The 22,375-nt window shown below is 43.2% G+C and overlaps 2 protein-coding genes across 3 annotated transcripts in view; one reads left to right on the top strand and one right to left on the bottom strand.

Annotated features, from left to right (window-relative positions):
- The window catches only part of LOC311137807 (zinc finger CCHC domain-containing protein 14-like), a 63,618-nt gene extending 51,827 nt beyond the window's left edge, over positions 1–11,791 (top strand). Inside the window, exons 10-13 of one of the 2 annotated variants that reach the window (XM_084172400.1) lie at positions 3,864–3,988; positions 6,824–6,979; positions 7,082–8,227; positions 9,324–11,791. In XM_084172400.1, the coding sequence (XP_084028526.1) occupies positions 3,864–3,988; positions 6,824–6,979; positions 7,082–8,227; positions 9,324–9,379 (1,483 nt within the window). In that variant the 3' untranslated portion in view covers positions 9,380–11,791. The remainder of the gene's footprint in view (positions 1–3,863; positions 3,989–6,823; positions 6,980–7,081; positions 8,228–9,323) is intronic. The other variant, XM_084172401.1, reaches the window with a different exon arrangement.
- LOC311137808 (microtubule-associated protein 1 light chain 3 beta) lies at positions 11,626–22,208 on the bottom strand. Its single transcript, XM_084172402.1, has 4 exons — positions 21,965–22,208; positions 14,720–14,775; positions 13,609–13,715; positions 11,626–13,471 (listed from the first exon to the last, which is right to left on the bottom strand). Exons 1-4 carry the CDS (start codon positions 22,002–22,004, stop codon positions 13,297–13,299), a joined length of 378 nt encoding a protein of 125 aa, XP_084028528.1. The 5' UTR covers positions 22,005–22,208; the 3' UTR covers positions 11,626–13,296.
- Between the last annotated feature and the right edge of the window lie 167 nt (positions 22,209–22,375).

Genomic DNA, 22,375 nt, shown 5'->3' on the forward strand with positions numbered 1-22,375 from the left:
CTGCTCATGGCTGGCGGAAGGCTCTGGCTGATCCTGTCTGGCGGAAGGCTCTGGCTGATCCTGTCTGGCAGAAGGCTCTGGCTGATCCTGTCTGGCGGAAGGCTCTGGCTGATCCTGTCTGGCGGAAGGCTCTAGCGGCTCTGGTCTGGCGGACGGCTCTGATGGCTCATGGCAGACGGGCGGCTTTGCAGGCTTTAGGCAGACGGGCAGTTCAGGCCCCGTTGGGCAGACGGCAGACTCTGGCCGTCTGAGGCGCACCGTAGACTTAGTGCGGGTGGCCGGAACAGGCCGGACCGGGCTGGCGACGCGCACCGTAGTCTTGGTGCGGGTGGCAGGAACAGGCCGGGTCGGGCTGGCGACGCGCACCGTAGTCTTGGTGCGGGTGGCAGGAACAGGCCGGGTCGGGCTGGCGACGCGCACCGTAGTCTTGGTGCGGGTGGCAGGAACAGGCCGGACCGGGCTGGCGACGCGCACCGTAGACTTGGTGCGGGTGGCAGGAACAGGCCGGACCGGGCTGGCGACGCACACCGTAGACCTGGTGCGGGTGGCAGGAACAGGCCGGACCGGGCTGGCGACGCGCACCGTAGACTTGGTGCGGGTGGCAGGAACAGGCCGGACCGGGCTGGCGACGCACACCGTAGACCTGGTGCGGGTGGCAGGAACAGGCCGGACCGGGCTGTGGAGACGGATAGGAGGCCTGGAGCGAACAGCGGACACCACCCGTCCTGGCTGAATGCCTACCCTCACACACTCTGTGTGAGGCATCAGCACAGGACGTACAGGTGTACCCCTGGCCTGGTGGCCTCCTGGATACTCCCCCTTTTCTCCTCCGTCAGCCCCGTCGTCCATGCCGTGTGCCCCCCCCTAAAAATTTTCTGGGGTTGACACACGACCCTCCGACGATGGCCCTGCTGCCGCCGTTGCTCCTCTCTCGCCAGGGCCTTGATCCTTCCCCAAGGTCCCTTGCCTCCGAGCATGTCCTCCCAGGACCACGATGTGCCCACCTGGGCCATCGCCAGCCTCTCCATCTCCTTGCCCGGTGCCTCCTCCCATGTCCAGTCTCCCTGCTCCTGGACACGCTGCTTGGTCTTTCTTTGGTGGGTTATTCTGTCACGGTCGTCGAGGAGTGAAGGAGACCAAGGCGCAGCGTGTGAAACGAACATGGTACTTTATTTAGTTAAAGCACAAAAAACAAGAAACACGACTAGTGAAGTCCACAGTCAACCTGACTGAAAACGGAAACAATAACCCACAATGCCCACAGGAAAACATGCAGTATAAATATGGCTCCCAATCAGAGATAACGAGCCGACAGCTGACACTCGTTACCTCCGATTGGGAGTCAATGACCAAACCTAGAAATAAACGTGACAGAAATGCAAACATAGAAAATCACCCAAAACCCAACAAAACACAATACACCCTGGCTCAAATACAAAAGTCCCGGAGCCAGAGTGTTACAAGAACACTTCTCAAGTACCTGTACATACAGTGGAAGTCGGAAGTTTACATACACTAAGTTGACTGTGCCTTTAAACAGCTTGGAAAATTCCAGAAAATGATGTCATGGCTTTAGAAGCTTCTGATAGGCTAATTGACATCATTTGAGTCAATTGGAGGTGTACCTGTGGATGTATTTCAAGGCCTACCTTTAAACTCAGTGCCTCTTTGCTTGACATCATGGGAAAATCAAAAGAAATCAGCCAAGACCTCTGAAAAAAATGGTAGACCTCCGCAAGTCTGGTTCATCCTTGGGAGCAATTTCCAAACACGTTCATCTGTACAAACAATAGTACGCAAGTATAAACACCATGGGACCACATAGCCGTCATACCGCTCAGGAAGGAGCCGCGTTCTGTCTCCTAGAGATAAACGTACTTTGGTGCGAAAAGTGTAAATCAATCCCAGAACAACAGCAAAGTACCTTGTGAAGATGCTAGGGAAACAGGTACATAAGTATCTATATCCACAGTAAAACGAGTCCTATATCGACATAACCTGAAAGGCCGCTCAGCAAGGAAGAAGCCACTGCCCCAAAACCGCCATAAAAAAGCCAGACTATGGTTTGCAACTGCACGTAGGGGCAAAGATCGTACTTTTTGGAGAAATAGAACTGTTAGGCCATAATGACCATCGTTATGTTTGGAGGAAAAAGGGGTGCTTGCAAGCCGAAGAACACCATCCCAACATGAAGCACGGGGGTGGCATCATCATGCTGTGGGGGTGCTTTGCTGCAGGGGGGACTGGTGCACTTCACAAAATAGATGGCATCATGAGGAAGGAAAATTATGTGGATATATTGAAGCAACATCTCAAGACATCAGTCAGGAAGTTAAAGCTTGGTCGCAAATGGGTCTTCTAAATGGACAATGACCCCAAGCATGCTTCCAAAGTTGTGGCAAAATGGCTTAAGGACAACAAAGTCAAGGTATTGGAGTGGCCATCACAAAGCCCTGACCTCAATCCTATAGACAATTTGTGGGCAGAACTGAAAAAGCGTGTGCGAGCAAGGAGGCCTACAAACCTGACTCAGTTACATCAGCTCTGTCAGGAGGAATGCGCCAAAATTCACCCAACTTATTGTGTGAAGCTTGTGGGAAGCTTGTGGAAGGCTTCCCGAAACGTTTGACCCAAGTTAAACAATTTAAAGGCAATGCTACCAAATACTAATTGTGTGTAAACTTCTGATCCACTGGGAATGTGATGAAAGAAATAAAAGCTGAAATATATCATTCTCTCTACTATTATTCTGACAATTCACATTCTTAAAATAAAGTGGTGATCCTAATTTACCTAAGACAGGGAATTTTTACTAGGATTAAATGTCAGGAATTGTGAAAAACTGAGTTTAAATGTATTTGGCTAAGGTGTATGTAAACTTCTGACTTCAACTGTACATCTCGCGATCAGACACTGATTACTACTGCATAAATACACAGGTGAACAGGTAGACACAGGTGACACCAATAGGATAATAATTAGTCCAGACTGTGAGTGAGGAGGTGCCTAAGGTTGTCAGAGGATGACACCTAGTGGGTCGCTCCGGAACTGCGACCCCCTCCTGTAACACATATGTAATTTCTTCATCCGTGTGTACTATATTTAGAGTACACACGGACTGCTAACAAAAGTGTTTTTCTGTTTCAATTCTCTATTGCACCAGGGACACCAGATATTAATCTCAGATAACTATTTCTCACACGAGTATCTCCCTCTCTCTCCCTGATCATCCCATGTATATAACCAAATATGAAATATGTCCCAAGGTTGATATTGTATACAGTGCATTCGGAAAGTATTTAGACCACTTCCCTTGTTCCACATTTTGTTATGTTACAGCCTTATTCTAAAAATGATTAAATAGTTTTTTTTCCCTCATCGTACTGAATAGTTCAATTAGTGTGACGTGAAGACTGGGGTAAACACATATTACTGCAGGTCAGACCCTGGTGTGCTTGTGAAATGTTGACTAGACTAGACTAGAGAACCCTCTAGGGCATGGGGTATTCAACTCTTACCCTACGAGGTCCACAGCCTGCTGATTTTCTGTTCTACCTGATAATTAATTGCACCCACCTGGTGTCCCAGATCTAAATCAATCCCTGATTAAAGGGGAACAATGAAAAAACACAGTGGAACTGGCTTCGAGGTCCAGAGTTGAATCTGAGGGTTCTAGGGTTTCAATAGTGCTAGTGAAAGACCATCTCAAAGATTTCTCCAGCTTATTTCATCACCTTATACAGTAGCTGTCTGGCGCCTGCTTGTGTACATAATAATAATTTTGATTGGCTGTGATGATATTCCCCTCAGTAATGCTGTTGTGTATCTGTGTGATGACTGACTGTGTGTGTTTGTGTTGTCAGTAGGGAGAAGATGGAGAAGAGGTATATGGTGTCCCAGTTCCCTGTGCCCTGTAGTGGCATTGCCAGGGTTACTCCATCCAGCCACATTGGCCCAGTGACACAAGTCCACTCCAATAACAACACAGGTAACTCCTCTAACATGCTGACTACACCGGCATCGTGCGCATGTTGATTTTGTCTATCCCCACCAGACGCGATCATGATACGCAGGTTAAAATGCCAAAATCAACTTTGAATCAATTATATTAATTTCGGGGCAGGTCGAAACACACATGAAACATTCATGGACATTTGTCCTGGGAGATGAACATTGGGTTATTTTACCTGCGCACAATTGGCCCAGCGTCGTCCAGGGTAGGGGAGGGAATGGCCGGCAGGGATGTAGCTCAGTTGATAGAGCATGGCGTTTGCAACGCCAGGGTTGTGGGTTCGTTTCCCACGGGGGGCCAGTATAAAAAATAAAAAAAAAATATATGTATTCACTAACTGTAAGTCGCTCTGGATAAGAGCGTCTGCTAAATGACGTAAAATGTAAATGTAAAATGTGGCCCTTTTTTTAGATGGTTCTTTGTAGAATTTTGACCCGGAGTCATACGAAATTGTGTGTTTCTTTACTTCCATGATAAATCCACAGATAAAAAGTTATCTTTAATGAATCTCTCCTCATTTGTCTTTCAAGCATTCATGTGGGTTTGTATCTTCCTGATATCCAATAAGAAGGGGACTTGCAGCGTGTGTCACGTCTCTAATAGAACAAAGTTCTATTTTAGTGCTTGACTACGCAGATGCTCATTCACGCTCCCGAGCGGTGTGGGTGAAATGTGTAAATGTATTTTGCAACGCTTGCGCATGCAACGTGGCTGATGTGGTTCGTATGTAACTCCTCTTGCATTATATACTTTCAATACAAGTAAACTAGACACTTGATACATCTGTTCTGTACTGTACTCCATAAACATATCAACTGTACACAAAGACTTACATTTAGGTTTATTAGAAAGGTAATCCTTCAAAGTACACCTTCTCAACGTTATCTATAGAACGTGATACTGCAGGTAACCTGTACGCCAGGGTTCCCCAACTGATTTTATTTTCCCCACCCCCAAGTAAAAAGAAGAAAGAAAAACTCTTAAATATTTTATTATTATTGGGAAATCTGTTCCAATGTATTCCCACGCATAATAGAGATATATACAGTGCATTCGGAAAGTATTCAGACCCCTTCACTTTTTCCACATTTTGTTAACTTACAGCCTTATTCTAAAATGGATTACATAGTTTTTTCCCCCTCATCAATCGACACACAATACCCCATAATGACAAAGAAAAAACAGGTTTTTAGAAATGTTTGCAAATATCACGTTTACATAAGTATTCAGACCCTTTACTCAGTACTTTGTTGAAGCACCTTTGGCAGCGATTACAGCCTTGAGTTTTCTTGGGTATGATGCTAGAAGCTTGGCACACCTATATTTGGGGAGTTTCTCCCATTCTTCTCTGCAGATCCTTTCAAGCTCTGTCAGGTTGGATGGGGATCGTCGCTGCACAGCTATTTTCAGGTCTCTCCAGAGATATTCGATCGGGCTCTGGCTGGGCCACTCAAGGACATTCAGTGACGTGTCCCGAAGCCACGCCTGCGTTGTCTTGGCTGTATGCTTAGGGTTGTTGTCCTGTTGGAAGGTGAACCTTCGCCCCAGTCTGAGGTCCTAAGCGCTCTGGAGCAGGTTTTCATCAAGAATCTCTCTGTACTTTGCTTCGTTCATCTTTCCCTCGAGCCTGACTAGTCTCCCAGTCCCTGACACTGAAAAATATCCCCACAGCATGATGCTGCCACCACCACGCTTCACCATAGGGATGGTGCCAGGCTTCCTCCAGACATGACGCTTGGCCTTCAGGCTAAAGTGTTCCATCTTGGTTCCATCAATCTTGTTTCTCATTGTCTGAGAGTCCTTTTGGTGCCTTTTGGCAAACTCCAAGCGGGCTGTCATGTGCCTTTTACTGAGGAGTGGCTTCTTTCTGGCCACTCTACCCTAAAGGCCTGATTGGTGGAGTGCTGCAGAGATGGTTGTCCTTCTGGAAAGTTCTCCCATCTCCACAGAGGAACTCTGCAGCTCTGTCAGAGTGACTATCGGGTTCTTGGTCACCTCCCTGACCAAGGCCCTTCTCCCCCGCTTGCTCAGTTTGGCCGGGCGGCCACCTCTAGGAAGAGTCTTGGTGGTTCCAAACTTCTTCCATTTAAGAATGATGGAGGCCACTGTGTTCTTGGGGACCTTCAACACTGCATAAATGTTTTGGTACCCTTCCCCAGTTGTGAGTCTCGACACAATCCTGTTTCGGGGCTCTACTGACAATTCCTTCAACCTCATGGCTTGGTTTTTGCTCTGACATGCACTGTCAACTGTGGGACCTTATATAGACAGGTGTGTGCCTTTCCAAATCATGTCCAATCAGTTGAATTTACCACAGGCGGACACTAATCATGTTGTAGAAACATCTCAAGGATGATCAATAGAAACAGGATGCACCTGAGCTCAATTTCGAGTCTCATAGCAAAGGGTTTGAATACTTATGTAAATAAGGTATTTTTGTTTTTTATTTTTAGTAAATTTGCAAACATTTCTAAAAACCTGTTTTTGCTTTGTCATTATGGGGTATTGTGTGTAGGTTGATGAGGAACATGTTTTATTTAATCAATTTTAGAATAAGGCTATAATGTAACAAAATGCAGAAAAAGTGATCGTACAGAAATATAAGCAAGTTTTGAAATTATTATGGTTTAGTCAAATATTATATCTGCTTGGGCTTCTTGCAGTCAATTTGCAGTCTACAAATTATTTGTAATTATGTTCCAGTCCCCTGACCATCTGCTCAAGAAGAAATAGGCCCACAGGTGAATCTAGTTGATGATCCCTGCTGTACACCTTCAGCTTCATTTAGCGTACATGTGTTTCTGTGTTCAGAGCTGCGTGTGGAGGTAGAGACAGGCATGCACCCTCCACCCCGGGACAGCAGCTCCTCCTCAGGTTATTCCAGCTCCCCCTCCAGCCCCATTACCCCTCTGTCTCTGTCTCTGTCCCGGGAAGGGGCCGTCGACAGGGCCAAGGAGCCACGCAGACGTGAGTCCCCTTTCTCTCTCAGCAGTCATGCTAATTTAAAAGCAGGGTATATCACTGATAACAGTTTATCTCTGATAACAGTTTGTTCTGTCTCCAATCCAGGTATGGAGTCAGGACTAGACCTCGGAGAGAAGGACAGGACATGTGTTCTCCTGAACCCCACGGTTACAACAGGTCCAAGTCGGCCCACTGCTCAGGTTCTTCCTGTGCAGAATGATCCTACTCCCTGCCCCTCCCACATGGGCCTTCCTCCACTCTCCTTGCCCCTACTGTCACCAAGACGCATCCTGGGTTCCCCCCGTAAGCCCCGGCCCCCTCCCCTCTGCCCTGACGAGCGGGTGAAACCCCTGGGTTCAGGCGTGGCTGTTGGGGTGCGGCTGGAAAGCCTGTTCCCTGGCCTGAGCGTGGACAGTGTGGGGTTCCCTCCCCTCCACCAGGATTCTGCTGGGCCCCGGGGGCCCTCTGGGGTCACCATGCTGCGCTCCCTTCCAGGCCTGATGGTGGAGACCAGCACCACCCTCACCACCACCTCCAACACCCTGCACCATGTCTCACACCTACAGGTGTCCCCCTCCTTACCCCGTGCTGGACACTACCCTTACCCCTCTTCCTCCGCCTCCTCTTCCTCATTATCTCCCTCCTCCAAGTCAGCCTTCCCGTCTGTGAGTGGCATTCCCATGGGAACCGTGAGCAGCGTTCCCATGGCAGCGGTGCCAGGCAACACCTATTGTGTCAACAGTAGCGCTGCTGTCCTGCCAAGCTCCAGTCCCACTTCCACAGAGAACAGCGGCTACGCCGTCGCCTCTGGCTCCACCTCAAGCCCCTCTGTGTGCGTGTGCAGCTCCTGTGGCTGCAGTGGGAACTGTGGCTCCTACGGGGCCCTCCCAACCAGCTACGCAGGGTACTTCCAGCACCCCTTCTCAGGGACGTCAGTGTTCACCCTGGGGCCCCTGCTTCACCTCAGTCCCCTGCTGGCTGGGAGCAGTACTGCATTCCCCTTCCCCCTGGTGGCACCGCCCCTCTACAACAGCAGCATGTCTCACAGCCACGACACCCAGGGGCAGCAGGGGCTGGTTCTGCCCCCCATGCAGGGCTTTCTGGGGGCCGGGGCCAACGTGTACCAGCCTCATGGGTTGGTGGGGAACGGAGGGCACAAGAAGCCAGGGAGCCTGTCCTGCTACAACTGTGGGGTCACCGGCCATCGGGCACAGGAATGCAAGCAGCCACCCATGGACGCTGCTCAGCAAGGTATAAAGTAGAAACCTTACAGCTACTCCAAGAGATATTGTAATTCCATGATTGAAAATACGTACACTACCGTTCAAAAGTTTGGGGTCACTTAGAAATGTCCTTGTTTTCGAAAGAAAAGCAATTTTTTTGTCCATTAAAATAACATCAAATTTATCAGAAATACAGTGTAGACATTGTTCATGTTGTAAATGGCTATTGTAGCTGGAAACGGCTGATTTTTTATGGAAACTGGCTCTAACCAGAATAGAAAGAGGAGTGGGAGGCCCCGGTGCACAACTGAGCAAGAGGACAAATACATTAGAGTGTCTAGCAACTCTGCCAAGAAGGTCAGCATCCCGGAGTCGCCTCTTCACTGTTGACGTTGAGACTGGTGTTTTGCGGGTACTATTTAATGAAGCTGCCAGTTGAGGACCTGTGAGGCATCTGTTTCTCAAACTAGACACTCTAATGTATTTGTCCTCTTGCTCAGTTGTGCACGGGGGCCTCCCACTCCTCTTTCTATTCTGGTTAGAGCCAGTTTGCGCTGTTCTGTGAAGGGAGTAGGACACAGCGTTGTACGAGATCTTCTGTTTCTTGGCAATTTCTCGCATGGAATAGCCTTCATTTCTCAGAACAAGAATAGACTGATGAGTTTCAGAAGAAAGTTATTTGTTTCTGGCCATTTTGAGCCTGTAATCAAACCCACAATTGCTGATGCTCCAGATACTCAACTTGTCTCAAGAAGGCCAGTTTTATTGCTTCTTTAATCAGTACAACAGTTTTCAGCTGTGCTAACATAATTGCAAAAAGGTTTTCTAATGATCAACTTGGATTAGCAAACACAACATGCCATTGGAACACAGGACTGATGGTTGCTGATAATGGGCCTCTGTACGCCTATGTAGATATTCCATAAAAAATCAGCCGTTTCCAGCTACAATAGCCATTTACAACATTAACAATGTCTACACTGTATTTCTGATCAATTTGATGTTATTTTAAAGGACAAAAACATTGCTTTTCTTTCGAAAACAAGGACATTTCTAAGTGACCCCAAACTTTTGAACGGTAGTTTATATCTTTTATATCTACAGAAACCTCTTTTTTTTTTCAGGCACATTTCGGCTGAAGTATGCTCCTAAATCAGACAGCCAGGACTCAGGGGACTAGGAACAACTCCTGTGATCTTACCCCTGCACACATCAGCACCTTATGTCTAAGGCACTGCATCTCAGTGCTTGAGGCATCACTACAGACCCCCTGGTTCGATTCCAGGCTGAATCACAACCGGGCGTGATTGGGAGTCCCATAGGGCGACGCACAATTGGCCCAGCGTCGTCCGGGTTTGGCCGGTGTAGGCCGTCATTGTAAATAATAATTTGTTTTTAACTGACTTGCCTAGTTAAATAAAGGTAAAATAAAATAAAATAAAAAAGATTGAAGGAGCTCCTTTCATTTACATTACTCTTTGAACACATTTGACATTTTAGTCATTTAGCAGACGCTCTTATCCAGAGCGACTTACAGTTAGTGAGTGCATACAACACCAGTCAAAATTTTGATGATGGGCTGGTGAATGGTGGCCACTCAACTCAACTTAGATTCTTGGTTGAGACCATGAAGAAAGTGAAATTACAGAGTCAATTTGGAGGGTGCTATTAGTCCCAGTCTATCTATAACAGAGGATTTTGGTCAAAGGAAAGATGTTGAAAATATGACCCAATACTCCTCACACTACTCAGGTCACACCTCAGTGTCCCTCAGTTCTGTAGCCAGACCCAACCCTTTCAAAACAACTAATGTACTGTTCTAGACAAGATGGCCTTTTAAGTTTCTCTGGAGAAGACAGTTGGATGTATATCTGAGAGGATGATGAAGTGTGAATGTAAAGACAAGATGACTGCCAAATAATGCACATTGACTGACTGTCTGCCAAATCCTCCTCCTCTGGAACAATGCATGTCTGTGAGGAAACCAGGAAGTAAACAAGGAAGTACATCTGTAATTTCCCTTAGTGTTGCCAGACAGAACAGAGGAAGAGGAAGTGAAACAAATAAGTGCTTTATTCTACAAATCATTCACTGTGGGTACTTAGCCCTATACAGTGCAGGTATTAATGATGAAAAGAAAAACATGGTGCCAGCATTACTAGCTTAGATTTTAAGATGTGCCATTGATATTGTTTTGTGCCGAACTGCCTGGAAATTATTCCAAACTTGTTTAATCATTTAGAAGTTTAGAAGTTGGAGCAGTCTAATTGTTATATTCACTGCCCAAAATATGTGGTGGTGAGATGTAAGAGGATCCTTTTTGAGAAAGATTTGATAATGAATGTGTCAGTGAATGTGTCCTTAAGTTGCCACAATGGTGTGGCATATGAAAGCACTTTTATGAGACTGGCTGGTCCCAGGTCATTGGATGTGAGTGTGACATGAGGACAGTGGTCCTCAAGGATGGACAAGTTATTATAGGTTTGTTGTTTTGCACTGGAGTGTCCCTAGCCAGGTATGGAGGACATAATTCAGTCATAAGGGACATTTCTTTGATAATGATCATATGTACCAATAAACACTTGCACCGATTGCTTCCAATAGATAGTCAAGACTTTGACAAAATCAGGATCCATTTGGTTGCAACAGGAAACAGATTTACAGAGTTCCATTCAGGTGGATGTGATATCTGTTCTGAGGACTGAAGATCAAGGAATTGTAGGACACAATCCAGGATTGTATCTTGACTATCTGTACAGTATTGCATGTCAGGGAATGTTGTCAAAAATGTTTTGACCACACCCATGCTGTTTCTGGTGTAGGTCTCATGGGAGCAATAGAGCATACAGTAGGCACTGTAATAGTACGCCAGACACCACGGCTGCAGAGCAAACATGATTCTCTCTCTGGTGGTTGATTTGTTTTTACACTGTTCTGTAACATTGTGCCTAGTTAATACACCCTGGTTGATGATGCAAACATTTTGTGTAAACCAATTTGATTTATAATCATGTCTTTATATCATTAAAATGAAAGAGTTCCAATGAGATTCTTGTCAAACATACAATGACATCTAATAAGCTGGTATTATTTGACTGTAACGTAGCCATCTTCTTAGTCAATAGTTCTGCATGTTGTTTGATTTCAAGTAAACATTTTGTGCATTTAAAAGGTGTTTTAAAACATTTGTTATTATTTTGAAGCAAGATTTTAACTTGAAGGGCAAATCCTGCATAATTCTTTATGGCAGATTTTTTTTATTGTATGTGTAGTGTGTTTTAAAATTTTCTTGTTTTATAAACTGCATGAAAAACATTGTAAAAAAACATTGAAATGTTTTCTGATTTCATCGGCAACACAGTGTCTAATCTAACTAATACCAGAATAGGCATTCTAGATGGGGAACACACCACAGAAACCTTTACATTGTTTTTTGTTTGTTTTATTCATAAAATACCAACATAAATACAAGAAACGGTTGTGTAATACTGCTGTAAATATGAAGAATGAGAGTGGCAAACACAGGAGAATGCAGAGGAACATTGGGTTGATAACTGTACCATTCCTCTTATTAAACCCTCAATCAAACTGATCATAGAATTATTCTTATTCATTATGCACAAGTATAGCATATGGACATTTGTACAACGAAGTAAAATCACATTGAATGAAAACAAAAGAAAGATTAACTGCCAAAAATGCTGACATAAAAAGGCATCTAACCTTTAAACAGTTGAGAGGACAGCGAGAGGGAAAAGGACAGCGAGAGGGAAGAGAACAACAGTCAGCACACATTATAAAGGCGTAAATAACTCTCTATTAAACAAATTTAATATTCTAAAAGTGATGCCACCCAGGGATGAGCTCTGTCCAGAGCCCTAGGGCAGGTCTAGGTCTAGGAGGGGGAGAGATGGAGGGTTGGTTGGTGGACAGATCCAGCCCATGATGCCCACCTATGATGCCCGCCCAGTCCTAACTGGCCACCAACCCCACACCCTACTTCTGGCATCAGCATGATCCCACATCAGTGACCCTTTCACACATGTGCAATTCCATCATCATGTCCTATCCTGTCATAGTGTTCAAGGTCAGTTGATTACTCCTTTCATTTGTTCAATATCTGTACACACAGAGGCAAATATCTTATTACAATCATCATAGCAGGTTTTCGGTAGCATAGCATTTTTTTCTTTTTAACTAGGAGTCCCTCACATCTCTTCTATGTGGAGACATTTACTACAAAAGCAGGGAAATAAAAACAAATTTGAAAAAGGACCTTAATTTTCAGTAAGGAGAAAAGTAAAATTATCTCTGAACCCATAACCCTTATCAAGACACACGGGGAGGTGAATGCTAAACTGAACACACATTAACATGTTAGCCTTAACTATAGTTTGCCTAGAATTGGCCAAAGACTAAAGAGGAAATAGAAACAGTAATTTTGTCACAGCGGTTAAGACTATTGGCCTGAGTTACCCATCCTGGAGACTTTACCACATGATGAAACAAGTTGTTGTGGCAGTAATATTTCCCATGTCAGTCAAACTGGATTCAACTAAACTGTTACAAAATTCCTCAGTAGCTGTTGTGATTGAAGCTTCATCCAAAAGACAGAGTTCATTGAAGTTTAGCAAACCCAACCAGTGGAAAAGAAAAGATGGGGTTTGCTGTATCTGAACTCAACCGTGATGGACTCGAGCAGGGATTTAACATGTAAAATGTTTGAGTCTAGTGCGAGCGAACTCAAACTGAACTGGTAATCATTTCTGCTATTCTAATCCATCCTATACAGCAAACCCAAACATAACGATTTCATCCCTTTTCCTAAACACATGACTGAATGTATGGGTATGGGGCAGAGTATGAGAAGGTGCAGGATAGGGCTTTTAATATCTATAAGGGGCCCTTTAGCGCATGGGAGAAGAGGTTGGCTGGTTCCTATTGTCTTGGCTAAGGTTGTAAAGCAAGCATGGGTTGGGTTGGAGGGAAGGCAGGGGGATAGGTCTGTATTTAGGAACAAAGGAGCGGGGGGGGGGGGGGGGGGGGGGGGGGTAGATAGTATCAATGTCCGAGTGCTGGCGTGGTGGTGGGAGGCTGTTACTGGGGGGCCACGGTTCCGAAGGTCTCCTGTGAGGCGTACACCATGTAGAGGAAGCCATCGTCATCCTTCTCGCGCTCGTACACCTCAGCGATGGCTGCCGACACGGAGACCATGCTGTGGCCGTTCACCAGCAGGAAGAAGGCCTGGTTGGAGTTCAGCTGGAGGCGCCTCCTTGTGGGACAAAGACACATGGACAAAGAGTTCAGCACATCAGATCGACACATTGGTAGAAGTACATTTGCTGTAGTGAGTGACTGATAAATTGATGAGAAGGTAATAAAGGATAATGTAACATCATGAAAGAGTACCTGATGATTTTGATCAATTCGCTCATGTTGACATGGTCAGGAACCAGGAACTTGGTTTTATCCAGGATGGGCAGCTGCTTCTCTCCCTTGTATCTCTCGATGATGACCTGAAAGGAAGCAGAGGAAATGTCTCTGGATAAGAGCGTCTGCTAAATGACTAAAATGTAATGTAGAATGTTCATTAAAATGATGTTACTGATGTGGCTCAAACAATGGAATGTATTTTTTGTAATGTCAGTGGAGTCAACAAATCAAAGCACATATTGATGGGTACACTTCCTGCTTTTATTTCCAGCTTTGCTCCTCGCAATGGCCGCCAGTCCACCCATTATGCCATCATTGACTTGAATGGGGACGCCAATTCTATTTATTATATTTCTATGACCAAGACACAGCTAGTGTCAGTCTGAGGGGGAGGGGACATTACCAAGACACAGCTAGTGTCAGTCAGAGGGGGAGGGGACATTACCAAGACACAGCTAGTGTCAGTCAGAGGGGGAGGGGACATTACCAAGACATAGCTAGTGTCAGTCAGAGGGGGAGGGGACATTACCAAGACATAGCTAGTGTCAGTCAGAGGGGGAGGGGACATTACCAAGACATAGCTAGTGTCAGTCAGAGGGGGAGGGGACATTATCAAGACACAGCTAGTGTCAGTCAGAGGGGGAGGGGACATTACCAAGACATAGCTAGTGTCAGTCAGAGGGGGAGGGGACATTACCAAGACAAAGCTAGTGTCAGTCAGAGGGGGAATTACTCAGATTTGTTGGACCCCTGGACAGACAAAGGAAAGGATCAGGAAGTGGTCATGTACTGTAACTGAGGCCCTTTCAGTCAGTCAGTGTTTCAGTGTGTGTGTCTGGATTAGAGAGGCAGCAGATGGAAGGTTAAAGTGATATTCAATCTGATATGTGGTCTGTTTGGGTCCTGACACATGGCTAACACCGAGACGGTTCCATACCCTTCTACCTATTCTTCATGAAAATATCTGCTAGGAAGGATAACCTCTGTGTTGAGGAAAGCATGGATGGGTCTGTATTTAGGAATACTCTCTAACCCAATGTATATTAGATCTTTGCATGGTTGTGGTGGTAATGGATGTGATACTAACCGGGATCTTGTTGGGGTGCTGCTCTCGGATCAGTCTCACATCGTCTACTCTCTGCTCTGTGGACACAAGGAGGAGAGAACAGGTGAGATGACAAAACAACTAGCAGATTGTATCTGTTCTATATCCCATCTGCCTTTCACCCTCTCACACAGGTAACTCAAAGGAAAAATATATGTCGCCTATTATCTCAAACCCCCTATGGTTATAGACAATACAATCAGTGCAGCAAACCAGGTGCTGAATCAACTCAGACCATAAACGAAACAGCAAGTGAACATTATATTTTCTAAACTAATCCCGCCCTGCTGAACTTTGCAACTTGGTGGCCGTTTGCAACAAGACAAAAACAACGGTTTCCATGGCACCAGATAAGGCCTTGGGCCCCTTTGTCTACACACAAACCCTGGGTCAGTTTTGACGGATGGACAGAACAACACAAGGCCAACAACACAAGTGCCTGGAAGGAGGAAAGTCTTGATCTCAATTGCTCCACAAAAATTTTCATATTTAGGCAATTCTATCCAGAAATACATGAGAGAGACAGGTGTTCACATGACTAATAATAATAATAATAATAATAATAATATGCCATTTAGCAGACGCTTTTATCCAAAGCGACTTACAGTCATGCGTGCATACATTTTTTGTGTATGGGTGGTCCCGGGGATCGAACCCACTACCTTAGTTCACTTAGACTTAAAGAGACAGCTCAAACCAATAGTTATCTCAGACCAATAGTCTTTTATAGTCTAATATTGTATATAAATTCGTTCATATGATTTTATAAAGGCTGAAGGCTAAAAACAGTCTATATTATATTTACATTTTAGTCATTTAGCACAGTTAGTGAGTGCATACATATATTAAAATGAAATAAAATCATACTGGCCCCCTGTGGGAATCGAACCCACAACCCTGGCGTTGCAAACGCCATGCTCTACCACAGAAATCTTTTGTCTTGCCCATTCACCCTCTGAATGGCACACATACACAATCCATGTCTCAATTGTCTCTCAAGGCTTAAAAATATGTATTTAACCCATCTCCTCCCCTTCATCTACACTGATTGAAGTGGATTTAACCAGTCAAATGTAACTAAATGTAATCGAAAATGTAATCTACGTAATCCCCAAAAGTTATTGTTTATCATGAGAGGGCCATAAACAATAACTAGTAATGCTGCATAGTCAAAGAAAGGTTAAAATCTCACCTTTCTGGCAAAGATAGTTGATGTTGTCACTTTTGAGGACACAAGCTCAAGTACACAGTACAAATATAATTAAAAAATATTAAATATTTTATTATGCTTTTCCTATTCAACAAAACTGTATGAATAAGGCTTATAAGGAAGGTGAAATCTTATAGTTAGTCATTTTATAATTCGATTATGCTATATTTAGAAAGCATATAAGTCATTTCAACTGTTAAATACATTTGTTTGTTTAGTGTTAGAGAAAATGTGCATATTTTCAGAAGGTCTCCCTTGATCAAAACGTCTGCCCCTATCGCTGTGAACGTCTCAGAGTTATTGCTTGGCTTCCTGAACTCGTTAAGAACTCACCTTTCATCTCATATTAATCTTGTTGGTCTAGGTCAAACATAACGTTTTTTTGTTTGTTTAAAATCTATGAATTATTATAGATTAATGGCTATAAATCGATCTCAGAAATGTGCTACCGTGACAAAACCACTCTACTGCTGCGCTACAATGTAACGATTACAGGCATGTGCTTTGTCAGTGGCTGTGAGGCAGGGTTCAGCCAGGAGTTGATGGACAGTCGTAAGAGCAAATGAAACCGTGTCCACAGATAGATTTATAAGCGAAAATGTCGGTCGGAACCAGAACCAGAACCATGCACATCTAAGAGGTTTTAAAAAGTGACATCAATAAGGGATAATAGCTTTCATCTGGTCAGTCTATGTCATGGAAAGAGCAGGAGTTCCTAATGTTTTGTACACTCAGTGTCTATGTATTTTTGTTTTAAATAATGTATTTTTGATTTATCTCGTTTTTACACCATTAACACCAACTATTCACTATAAAACATCAACAAAAAAGCTTAGCAAAATAAAAATAAATGGGGCAAAAATAAGTAGGCCTAAAACATTTATTTCAAATAACCAAGAAAAAAAAATATATAAAAGAGTAGGCTACAGGACAATGCAGTGCCATAAAAACAAGTTCACAAACAAATTGTCCAATAATGTGCTTAGTGTTCTGGTCTCAAGGATTTTGGAGTCATTGAAAGGGTTGAAATTGATTAGTGTCACGAAGAAGTGTCCAAGTAGGCTAGGTTCTCATTTTAGGTCTAGCATACTTATGATTTCATAGCCACATATTTTGAAATAGCTGGTCAACTCTACCCATTACAGTGGATGTGACGGTAGTTTATCGTCTTAGATTTCACCCCTCAATCCATAGATTTACCATATGTATAACTACAATAATAAAAAAGTATGCTAATAATAATAATAATAATAATAATAATAACCAATGTAATAACTACATCCCCTGTGGTAACTAAGGTACTGCAGTGTAAACTAGTTAGGCTTCATTTTACAGCAACATTGTAACTGGTAAGATTGTTTAATATGTGCTGGGTTGGGGACACAACACGTTAGTCAGTGCTCTCATTCTCACGTGCTGATATTGTGCAAATCTGTAAACTTTGGCATTTTTCCTATTTTGTTGCCTTACAACCTGGAATTAAAATGGATTTTTTGGGGGTTTGTATCATTTGATTTACACAACATGCCTACCACTTTGAAAATTGAAAATATTTTTGATTGTGAAACAAACAAGAAATAAGACAAAGAAACAGAAAACTTGAGCGTGCATAACTATTCACCCCCCAAAGTGAATACTTTGTAGAGCCACCTTTTGCAGCAATTACAGCTGCAAGTATCTTGGGGTATGTCTCTATAAGCCTGGCGCATCTAGCCACTGGGATTTTTGCCCATTCTTCAAGGCAAAACTGCTCCAGCTCCTTCAAGTTGGATGGGTTCCGCTGGTGTACAGCAATATTTAAGTCATACCACAATTCTCAATTGGATTGAGGTCTGGGCTTTGACTAGGCCATTCCAAAACATGTAAATGTTTCCCCTTAAACCACTCGAGTGTTGCTTTAGCAGTATGCTTAGAGTCATTGTCCTGCTGGAAGGTGAACCTCCGTCCCAGTCTCAAATCTCTGGAAGACTGAAACAGGTTTCCCTCAAGAATTTCCCTGTATTTAGTGCCATCCATCATTCCTTCAATTCTGACCAGTTTCCCAGTCCCTGCCGACGAAAAACATCTCCTCAGCATGGTGCTGCCACCACCATGCTTCACTGTGGGGATGGTGTTCTCGGGGTGATGAGAGGTGATGGGTTTGCGCCAGACATAGCGTTTTCCTTGATAGCCAAAAAGCTCAATTTTAGTCTCATCTGACCAGAGTACCTTCTTCCATATGTTTGGGGAGTCTCCCACATGCCTTTTGGTGAACACCAAACGTGTTTGCTTATTTATTTCTGGCCACTCTTCTTTAAAGCCCAGCTCTGTGGAGTGTACGGCTTAAAGTGGTCTTATGGACAGATACTCCAATCTCCACTGTGGAGCTTTGCAGCTCCTTCAGGGTTATCTTTGGTCTCTTTGTTGCCTCTCTGATTAATGCCCTCCTTGCCTGGTCCGTGAGTTTTGGTGGGCGGCCCTCTCTTGGCAGGTTTGTTGTGGTGCCATATTCTTTCAATTGTTTTATAATGGATTTAATGGTGCTCCGTGTGATGTTCAAAGTTTCTGATATTTTTTATAGCCAAACTCTGATCTGTACTTCTCCACAACTTTGTCCCTGACCTGTTTGGAGAGCTCCTTGGTCTTCATGGTGCCACTTGCTTGGTGGTGCCCCTTGCTTAGTGGTGTTGCAGACTCTGGGGCCTTTCAGAACAGGTGTATATATACTGAGATCATGTGACACTTAGATTGCACACAGGTGGACTTTATTTAACAAATTATGTGACTTCTGAAGGTAATTGGTTGCACCAGATCTTATTTAGGGGCTTCATAGCAAAGGGGGTGAATACATATGCACGCACCACTTTTCCGTTTTTTATTTTTTAGAATTTTTTGAAACAAGTTTTTTTTTTTTTTTTTCACTTCACCAATTTGGACTATTTTTTGTATGTCCATTACATGAAATCCAAATAAAAATCCATTTAAATGACAGGTTGTAATGCAACAAAATAGGAAAAATGCCAAAGGGGATGAATACTGGTCTGAAATGCCTTAAGGCGTCCGCATACTAGGTTCGGTTTGCTCCTAGCAGAACTCGGCTAGGCAAAGCGAACGTGTGTGCCTCGCATACTCCCTTAAAAAGACAATCACTTGCAAAACAACAAAAAAAGCATCAAAATAACTGCTTGTCCCTCTTGAGACGCCATAGCAACAACATACAGTAAAACTTCCTCAAAACAGTCCGAATCAATCTAAGATAAATCAAGAAATCTGTCACTAACTGCACTTGAAGAAACTTTAAAAGTTATTGAAATTTTCCAGATTGACTGACCTTCATGTCTTAAAGTAAATGATGGACTGTCGTTTCTTTTTGCTTATTTGAGCTGTTCTTGCCATAATATGGACTTGGTCTTTTACCAAATAGGGCTTTCTTCTGTATACCACCCCTACCTTGTCACAACACAACTGATTGGCTCAAACGCATTAAGAAGGAAATAAATTCCACAAATTAACTTTTAACAAGGCACACCTGCTAATTGAAATGCATTCCAGGTGACTACCTCATGAAGCTGGTTGAGAGAATGCCAAGAGTGTGCAAAGCTGTCATCAAGGCAAAGGGTGGCTACTTTGAAGAATCTCAAATATAAAATATTGTTTTGATTTGTTTAACACTTTTTTTGGTTACTACATGATTCCATATGTGTTCCTTCATAGTTTTGATGTCTTCCTTATTATTCTACAATGTAGAAAATATTAAAAATAAAGAAAAACCCTGTAATGAGTAGGTGTGTCCAAACCTTTGACTGGTACTGTATGTCATTTTCTTAACCCATCTAGTGACTAAATGACAGTATAGGCTTCAAGTATAATGCTAGCTAGTCTTGGTGTTAGCCTGGAAAAAGTTACAGGAGAGACGGGTGGGACGAAAGTAACACAATGTAAACTGATGACCTGGAATAAAATAAAAAAACATTTAATAACAGGCCATTGTCTCCTCTAATTCATATTGCTTAAAAATGTTAGCAAAACAAGTGACTGAATGTTTGAAAATTATATATGACATTAGAATCATGCCTTAAGTGACTTAATGGATCAGCTTCTCACATAAGCTTTTGTCGACAGGTTAGTGGTTAAAAAGCTCCCATTACGTTCCCATTAAAATGAGATGAGAATATGATGGTTAATATAGCTATTATGTGATCCATTTTAGTCCGATTAATATTGTAAGGCAAAATATTGTGGTTGCGCAACATTGCAATGTTGACGCATTGTTCATTTTCTTCAATATCAAACCTAGAGAATTCATTATTCAAATGTACACAAACATGAAATTATGGCTGACAGTACAGCTAAAACAGATATTGTGCACTTCTCGCCCAGCCTGTTCTCAGACTAGACATAGTAAATGTAAATCTGGGACACACAAATTAGTATGATATGTTATGTTTGGTAAGGCTGCTATTTAGGTAATATTCTGAATGGAGGAGTTGTTATATGTAACTGTAGAATGAGAAAGCGCATGCACTGCAGCCTAACTAGATAACGTTAGCTAGCTTAACTAGCTTCTCCCTGTTTGATGCAGTCAAGACAGGTACTTCTTAATCATATTTGATAAATAACCTAGCTACGGCAGCTGTTAGTCTACTATAGCGCGAGTAGGCTTGATTGGATGTTGTCTCTCCCTCCCTGTTTCACTCGCTCACAGTACGGCCCCTCCCCCGCCTGCTAGAGCGGCACCTCTCTCCCTCCTCTCGCGCATTATCAGCGCGAGAGGAGGGATCTGAACAAGTCTATACGGAATGGGTCTAGTTTTCCTTGGGTCCGTTCGGAGCGGGTCTCTATATTTACATTTTTTATTTATGCATATCGGGTCCTTAACCCTAAACTAGCTAACGTTAGCCAGCTAGCTAACATTAGCCACCTAGCTAGAATTCGTAACATATCATACGTTTTGCTGATTAATATATATAGTACATTTTGCAAATTCGTAACATATTGTACATTTTGCAAATTCGTAACATATAATACAAATTGTAATTCGTAACATATCATACAAAATGGGTGATGGACATACACACATTAATACATACCATACAAAACGTAACATTTCAAACTAAATGAAAATGTATGCACTCACTACTGTAGGTCGCTCTGGATAAGAGCGTCTGCTAAATGACTAAAATGTCAACGTAAATCTCGGATTTAGGTACAGAATAATACGAAATGCTCTGAGACCAGGTTGTCTCGTCAGCTGTACTCATCTAGTCACATCCGTAAACAAGGGACTTTATCTCAGACGCAAAACTGTTTTGAACATAAAGGCCTATTGACAGAAAGCGAAATTAACACGACAATCCATATTTGGTTTGTTATCTAGGTCTACATGATACAATGTTAAAGTTATCCTACAGACATTTGTTTTTGGCCCTTTCCCCGTAGGCCCTCTTTTCACCTCCGCAATCCGTCCCATCCCCCAATCCTGCAGCGTACTTCCCTGCATTTCGTGTAGAGTAATAGGCCTATGTAGCCTACTTTTTTTTCTTCTTTTTTTTTTTTAAACATCCCATTCACAAACAAACTGAGCACAACAGTATCCGATTATCGTTTCGCTGTCATGGGTTTACATTTTGCAGAGACAGACACTGTAGGCTAAAGCCTACCAACACCAATATTTGCTCAGTCTATTCGGATTGCATAACATGACCCACTGTTGAGGATATAACCTTTTTTATTAGCCTAGATACAGCCACCACCCTTAATTATCACGAATTTGTAGTTTTGAAAAGCCAAGTGTAGGCCTATATTCTATATCAAATTAATTATCTTCCAAATTTGTACCTATACTGTTTGGCGTCTGGTCGAAGTTGAACTGATGAACTATTCAGACACTAGGGGGAATTGGGAAACCATCTGTTTTCCACATAAAGGCTGACATTACGAAATAAGGATCCACTAAATGTGAACAGTTACTAATCGAAATAACGATATAATCTATAACATCAGTTTCCAATGTTAAAACTTGCTGTGTCAATACATACCAAATGTCCTCCTTTGTTTGAATGTCTTCTCTGAAGGCATATTTCACGCAGGTCAAACTGTTTCGTAAATGAGGCAAAAGATGCCTGTAAATATATTTCAGCCGAAGGCGATTTAAACTGTTGGGCGATCCAAGACAATTTTTTTGTAAGAATAACAAGTTATTTTACTCCTTTGATGTCGTTCGATTCCTTCCTTGCTATCTGCTGCGGATTCTACAGCAAAACAAACCAGTCAGCTGATACTTGACGTCATTGAGAGAGAGAGAGAGAGAGAGAGAGAGATGACCCTGGTTCAGAGATTACCCTGGAATAATCTGACAACCTGGCTAACGAACAATTCGACTCAAAATTGGCCTACTGACATTATTAGATGAGGCCTACTTCAAACCAACAGGTTTGATAAACGAATGC

Source organism: Coregonus lavaretus, assembly GCF_964263955.1.
Source record: "Coregonus lavaretus genome assembly, chromosome: 11".
Classification (NCBI taxonomy): Eukaryota; Metazoa; Chordata; class Actinopteri; order Salmoniformes; family Salmonidae; genus Coregonus; species Coregonus lavaretus.